The following is a 7,941-nucleotide window of genomic DNA, read 5'->3' as shown; positions in this document are numbered from 1 at the left end:
ATAAAAGGATTGGGCCATTTAATTATAATCCTAGTTGGATTAGAATAAACTCATTTAATTTAAGTTCCTAATTGGACTAAATTAAATAGGTCGACCCATATCCATTAAGGTTTAAGAAACCCTAGAGCTCCTTATAAATACCCATTTATGGGTTACCCAAACTATAGGGGTTTTTGGTGTCGTTTTTCAAGAGTTGAAAAAGGTATTGCCGCTCACTCTTCCCCGTTTCTTTTAGCATCAATATGAAACGAGAGCGTTCTTTTTCCATCCATACACAAGTTCCGAAAAGGAGAAGGAGCTAACACTCCAATTCCTCTCTCATTACCAACGGATGCGTGCCGCGTATGACGAGTTAGAGGTCGGACGCTTGAACGGCTCGAATTCGCGAATGAGTCGATAATCTAAAGGTTAGATTTATTTTAATTTGTATGTGAATGATTTGATTTCGACGTTCATCCAATCGCCGAGATCGAGGTAAGTTCAAAAATTTTTGAACTACGCTGTTTGCCCCGTAGCGATCTTGCTTTACTTTCAGTGGTATCAGAGCCATAGTCGAAATATTTCAATTCCTTACGTGCGGATTCGGTTATGTTGTTATTTGTGAAATAATTAACCAATTGTTGCGTTTTTATTTTTTTTGGATTGCAAAACATTTTTAGTGAAAGGGCAAAAGATTGTGTATGACACGAAAAAGGGCGAAACAGGGTTCGGGGTGCATACGGATGCACCGGGGCGTCGAAAGACGCGGCCAAGCAGGGCCCGTGCGCGCTGGGCACGGCCTGGGGCGGCCTAGGCAAGCGCAGGGCCCGGCCAGGTGCGGCCTCGCGCGCTGGGGCGCTGCCGCGCGCGGGCAATGCGGCCCCGCATGCGCAAGGCACGGTCGAGCGCGGGCGCGGGCGCGACCAGCGACCCGCGCGCGGCCCACGAGTTCGACCCGCAAGTAGCGCGCCGCCTGCAAGTGCGACCCGTGACCCGCACACAGGCACGGCCGACCCACGTGCGACCTCCTCGCCTTACCAAAAATCCTCCAATTCCTTTAATGGCCACCTCCCAAGTTCTGCCCAATCCATCCATTCAATTCCTTTATTAATATTATATATACACGTATGCAAAGCCTCACATGCACAGCCCTAGCACATTCACGCCCACACACTTAAATTAATAATATGATATATAATCTATATACATAATGTAATATATAATATATATATAAGTAATATAATATATAATATAAAATATAGTATTTGATACTATATACATAATGTAATATATAATATATATAAGTAATATAATATATAATATAAAATATAGTATTTGATATACTATTATTTATATTAACTTTAATAATATTAATTATTTAAAAAAAAATTATTTATATTATAATATTAATTTGTAATATTAACTTTATAATATATTTTTTTATTTATTATTTTTTTTAACCCAAACACAAAGTAACATTTATGTAAAATAACAAAAAAATATTAAAAATTAAATATATATAAAAGAAACTGAAAATACTAGACAATTATAGATAAAACACATATAAAATACTTAAAACACTATTCAATTATGATCAATAAATGTGTGAATAAATTCCCACATCAAATACCCCAAACTTGAATTATTATTTGTCCTCAAGCAAAGAAAATAAATTCTATACTCAAACACAAAACTTATGGTTGGAATCATTCATCACATTCAAATCCTTTATTATACCCACATTTAAATTCTCAATCCAAAATATAACAATAGCAAATAAAAGAAACTAAGCACACTTATGTTCCTCAGTTCAAGAATCCATACAAAATTCTAAACTCAATTATGCTTTGTCATATAATCTGCATGATCGAATAGTGCAACAACTATTCTTGTAACCATCCCTTCTCACTACTACAAACAAAGGTAGCAAAGTAAGGTTCTTTTTTTTTTTTTTCTTCTTCTTTTTTTTTTTTAATTGAACGAGTGCATTTTATGCTCCATCTCGTTTTTTTCTTTCTTTTTTTTTTTTTACTGAACGAGTGCATTTTATGCTCCATCTCGCTCAACATTATTCACCCTATTTACTTAAACCCTGTTTAGGCCTAGCTCAGAAGGAATAATCACAAGAAAAGCATTACATTTATCTTTCATGGAAAGTCACACAGCTCACACAACTTCACAAAGAATAAGTACTTCAATGATCTTAGAACCAAGTATACTTAATCTTGCTTTATAAGATATTATCCATTCCAAATTAAAGACTCAATGTTAAACATAATAAAGAACCAAAATGCAAATCATGATTCCAAATAACAAGTTCTGCTTAGTTTATCTTTCACAAAATTTCCTAGTTTAGGGGTTGGCCACATATACACCTGATATAAGTTTCGCAAAAGATTTTCATATCAAAAACACCCAAGCAAAACAAATAGCATATATTAACAATTAATAATTCCACCCCCCAAACTTATTTAACACATTGTCCTCAATGTGAAAGACAAAGAAGAACTAGAATGAAAAATGAATACTCCCCTGGCCACATAATTGAGCATTTCGAATACCCATGCCAGTCCAAATTGAATCAGCTTTATTTTCCTTTCTTTTGAACCTGCACAACATCACAAGTATGGGTTATTGGCCATATTTATTCAACAAATTAAAATGAAATAATAAAAACAAAAAGGAAAAAGAGCTTGGGTTGCCTCCCAATAAGCACTTGTTTATAGTCATTAGCTTGACTGTTGCAAGGTCAACCAGAATTGAAGTCTTTCAAGGAGTAAGTGACTCCTTTGGGTACCACGTCACCCACAAAATACGGTTTCAATCGCTACCCATTTACTTTGAATGCACCAGTGGCTTCGCTATGAACCTCAACTGCTCCATAAGGATACACTCTTGTCACCATGAATGGCCCAGACCACCTAGACCGAAGCTTGCTAGGAAACAATTTCAATCGTGAGTTAAAAAGGACTACTTGTTGCCCAATCTCGAAATTTCTCTTCAAGATATGCTTATCATGCCAATACTTAGTCTTTTCTTTGTAGAGCTTTGCATTCTCATAAGCATTCAATCTAAACTCTTCCAACTCACTCAACTGTAATAATCTTTTCTCTCCTGCAGCCTTCAAATCCATGTTCAGCTCTTGAATAGCCCAGTATGCTTTGTGCTCCAACTCAACTAGTAGGTGGCAAGACTTCCCAAAGACTAGTCTATATGGTGACATGCCTAAAGGTGTCTTAAAAGCTGTCCGGTATGCCCAAAGTGCATCATCCAATTTAGTAGCCCAATCTTTCCTTGAACGGCTCACAGTTTTCTCCAAAATATGCTTTAGCTCCCGGTTGGATAGTTCCACTTGCCCATTCGCTTACGGATGATAGGTGAGTGCAACCTTGTGTGTTACTCCATACTTGCTTAATAATGTGTCAAAAGATCTGTTACAGAAATGAGAACCTTCATCACTAATAATGGCTCTAGGAACTCCAAATCTGGAAAATATGTTCTTCTTCATAAATTTCATCACTACCCGAGAGTCATTTGTTTGGGTCAAAATAGCTTCAACCCACTTGGAGACATAGTCCACAGCGACTAAAATGTACTGATTGTTGAAGGATAATGGAAACGGCCCCATGAAGTCTATTCCCCACACATTAAACAGCTCCACCTCCATCATACTAGTCAAAGGCATCTCATTCCTTTTTGTGATGTTACCCATTCGTTGACATCTGTCACAACTAACCACATACTGCCTAGCATCTTCGTACATGGTTGGCCAATAGAACTCGGACTGCCATATCTTTGCCACTTTCTTGGGGGAACTAAAATTTCCACCACACTCTAAGGAATGGCAATGATCAAGGATATCTCGAATCTCCTTTTCTGGCACACATCTTCTAATCATGCCATCAGCACAATGCTTGTATAACAGTGGCTTTTCCCAGAAATACTGTTTCATATCCCACAAGAACTTTTTCTTTTGATGGTAACTCATGCCAAGAGGAATAATACCACTCACCAGATAATTTACTAAATCGGCATACCATGGAACCATTGATAGTGCTAGTAACTACTCATCGAGGAAGTAATCATTGATTGGCACCTCATTGGCTTGGGACTGCACCTCCAATCTAGACAAGTGATCTGCCACTATGTTTTCCATGCCTTTCTTGTCCCGGATGTCAATGTCAAATTCTTGCAACAACAAAACCCATCGGATTAGACGTGGTTTGGCATCTTTCTTGGTTAACAAGTACTTGATTGCTGAATGGTCTGTATACACGATCACCTTGGAACCTACAAGATAAGATCGAAATTTATCAAAAGCAAACACAACAGCAAGCAATTCTTTTTCAGTAGTTGCATAATTTAACTGAGCATCATTTAAAACTCTACTATCATAATAAATAACATGCAACTTCCTGTTTCTTTGTTGACCAAGAACAGCTCCCAAAGCAAAATCGCTTGCATCACACATTAATTCGAATGGCAAGCTCTAATCTGGTGGCGCCATGATAAGTGCCGACACCAACTCCTTTTTCAACCTATTGAAAGCATTTAAACAATCAATATCAAAATCAAAGGCAATGTCCTTATTCAACAGGTTACACAAAGGTTTAGCAATTTTAGAAAAATCTTTAATAAAACGTCGGTAAAATCCTGCATGCCCAAGGAAACTCCTAACTCCCTTCATATTAGTAGGTGGTGGCAGTTTTTCAATAATATCAATCTTTGCCCTATCCACCTCAATTCCCCTCGCAGAAATTTTATGACCTAAAACAATGCCTTCCTGCACCATGAAATGACACTTTTCCCAGTTTAAAACTAGATTGGTTTCTTCACACCGCTGCAAAACTTGAGATAAGTTAGCCAAACAATCATCAAAAGAAGAGCCAAAAACAGAAAAATCATCCATGAAAATTTCCATAATCTGCTCAATGAAATCAGAAAAAATGGCCATCATACAACGTTGAAATGTAGCAGGTGCATTACATAATCCAAAAGGCATCATACGAAATGCAAAAGTGCCATATGGACAAGTAAATGTGGTTTTCTCTTGGTCTTTGGGGGCTACTAGAATCTGGTTATACCTTGAATAACCATCAAGAAAACAATAATAGTCATACCCAGCAAGTCTCTCAAGCATTTGATCAAGAAAAGGTAAAGGAAAATGATCTTTACGGGTTGCACTATTTAGTTTTCTATAATCTATGCAAACTCTCCAACCAGTTACTGTCCTCGTGGGAATTAATTCATTATTCTCGTTATGCACAACAGTCATCCCACCTTTTTAGGTACCACCTGCATTGGACTAACCCATACACTATCAAAGATAGGATAAACAATTCCTGCATCTAACCATTTCAGAATTTTATCCCTCACTACTTCTTTCATGTTAGGATTTAATCGTCTTTGATTTTCAATGACAGGTTTATGGTTATCCTCCATCAATATTTTATGTACACACACTGAAGGGCTAATCCCCCTAAGGTCAAAAATTGTCCATCCTATGGCATTCTTTCTCAATCTCAAGACACGCAACAGTTTGTCAAGTTGACTATCAGATAAAAAAGCATTTACAATCATAGGTAAAGTATCATTTTCTCCTAAAAACACATACCTGAGATGCAATGGTAATGGTTTCAACTCAAGAACTGGTGCCTGCGCATTAGAAGGGGGAGGGAGTGGCTTACCTTTTCCTAACTCCTCAAAATACTTACCTTTGTGCTTAAACTTGGCACATGGACTCTCCAAAGCAATCGCTACTTGTGCAATCTCTACATTGTCATCTCTCGTTGTTCCTGCACACACTAAACAATTCTCGAGAGGTTCCTTAGGCATTTCTATCTGAAAAACCTCTATAGTTAGCTCATCAACAGAATCTATTCTTAACACATGATCAGTGAAAGAAGGGTATTTACCTGCTTTAAATAAATCAAACTCTACCTCTTCTTCACCTATTTTCAATGTTAACCTACCATTTTTCACATCAATAATAGCTCCTGCTGTGGCTAAGAAAGGACGTCCAAGAATGATAGGGATTTCCATGTCTTCATCCATATCCAGAATAATGAAATCAACTGGAATAATAAATTCTTTTACCTTCACAAGTACATTTTCTAGAATTCCTGATGGGTACTTTACTGACCGATCAGCTAACTGTAAAGAAATGGTAGTTGGCTGAATCTCCTTCAATCCAAGTTTCTTGCACACAGATAAAGGCATCAATGAAACCCTTGCACCTAAATCACATAAAGCTTTAGAAAAATCAATATCACCAATAGTACAAGGGATAGAAAAACTCCATGGATCTCTCAACTTTGGTGGCAGCTTCTTTTGAATCACAGCACTGCATTCTTCAGTCAAGGCAATGGTTTTATAATCCTCCAGCTTTCTCTTGTTTGACATAATTTCTTTTAGAAATTTTGCATAAGTAGGAATTTGCGCTAAAGCATCTGCAAATGGAATGTTAATGCACAATTGCTTAAAAACTTCAAGAAATTTTTCAAACTGTTTGTCAACCTTGTTTTGTTTAAGCCTTTGAGGAAAAGGGATAGGAGGCACAAAAGGCTTAACAGGTGGTGTTAGGGGTGGCATCTCGTTCTGCTCATTCTCATCACTAATCTCAACATTATTCTTTTTACCAACATCCCCTATAACATGTTTGCTACTTACCTCACTAAGTTGCTTACCACTTCTTAATGTCACTGCCTTGACCTCATCTCTTGGATTCACCTCAGTTTTGCTGGGTAATTTACCTTAATCTCTCGAATTTATGGCATTTGATATCTGCCCCAATTGAACCTCCAAATTTCTGTTGAAACTGGCCATCTGGTCTACTTTTGCCTCCAGCTTTTCAAATCTATCCACAGTGACATTCGCTAACTTTTCAATTGCCAACTCCCAAGACGGCTTGTTTTCTGGTTGCTGTTGCATCACTCCTTGAGGTCTTGGTTGAAAATCGGGAGGATTGCTAGGCCTAGAATTGCTACTACCGCCCTGATCCCTCTAGGAAAAATTAGGGTGATTTCTCCAACCTGCATTATAGCTGTTAGAATATGGGTTATTTTGTTGGTTTTGCCTGTTAGAATTTGAAATATATTGCGCTTGCTCAACCTGCATACAATCAGAACCCAAGTGAGAATTCTCATACCAATCACAATTACTGGCAGAATTGAAATTAGAATAAACAGCATTGACATTCCCCAACTTACCAAACATTTTTACAAGATTGTCCACCTTGGCGTTTAACATATTAATGCCATCAACTTCATACATACCTGAGGCTTTCTTAGGCATACCTCTTTCAGTAGACCATTGATAATTGTTGGAAGCCATTTCTTCAAGTAGCTCATATGCATCCTCTGTAGACTTACCCATTAGTGCACCCCCTACGGCAGCATCTATAGTGATTCTAACTGAATGATATAGACCATTATAGAATGTTTGCACAATCAACCAGTCAGGCAGACCATGGTGTGGACACCATCTTTGAAATTCCTTAAACCTTTCTCATGCCTCATACAAAGATTCACCATCAAATTGAACAAAACTAGTAATATCATTCATAAGTTTGGCAGTCTTACCTGGTGGAAAATACTTACTCAAGAATGCTTGTGATACGGCTGCCCATGTGGTAAATGAATTTGGAGCTTTGGAATTTAACCACACCTTAGCTTTATCTCTCAACGAAAAAGGAAACAGCCTCAGTCTGATTGCATCCTCACTGACGCCATTCATTTTGATAGTGTCGCATATCTCTAAAAAGTTTGCTAAATGTGCATTAGGATCTTCAGTTGGATTTCCACCAAATTGCCCCTGCTGAACCATCTGAATGAGTCCTGGTTTGATCTCAAAGTTATTGGCATTGACAGCTGGTCTTAGTATGCTGGCTTGAGCTCGAACTGGGTCTGGCATGGCATAATCACGTAACAATCTCTGATTTTGCTCATGGTTCTAGTTCTGGTT

The 7,941-nt window shown here is 37.8% G+C and overlaps 1 protein-coding gene and 1 non-coding gene across 2 annotated transcripts; one reads left to right on the top strand and one right to left on the bottom strand.

The window, feature by feature from the left end:
- Positions 1 to 2,806: 2,806 nt before the first annotated feature.
- On the bottom strand, positions 2,807 to 3,202 carry LOC127787563 (uncharacterized). Its single transcript, XM_052315625.1, has one exon. The coding sequence runs from the start codon at positions 3,200 to 3,202 to the stop codon at positions 2,807 to 2,809; it is 396 nt and encodes a 131-aa protein (XP_052171585.1).
- Positions 3,203 to 7,441: 4,239 nt separating this feature from the next.
- On the top strand, positions 7,442 to 7,548 carry LOC127787737 (small nucleolar RNA R71). Its single transcript, XR_008020202.1, has one exon. It is a non-coding gene; the product is annotated as a small nucleolar RNA R71 (small nucleolar RNA).
- Positions 7,549 to 7,941: the final 393 nt, after the last annotated feature.

Source organism: Diospyros lotus, chromosome 12, assembly GCF_014633365.1.
Source record: "Diospyros lotus cultivar Yz01 chromosome 12, ASM1463336v1, whole genome shotgun sequence".
In the NCBI taxonomy this organism is placed as follows: Eukaryota; Viridiplantae; Streptophyta; class Magnoliopsida; order Ericales; family Ebenaceae; genus Diospyros; species Diospyros lotus.
The sequence above is the reverse complement of the archived record's forward strand: the minus strand, read 5'-3'. Positions and strand labels throughout refer to the sequence as shown.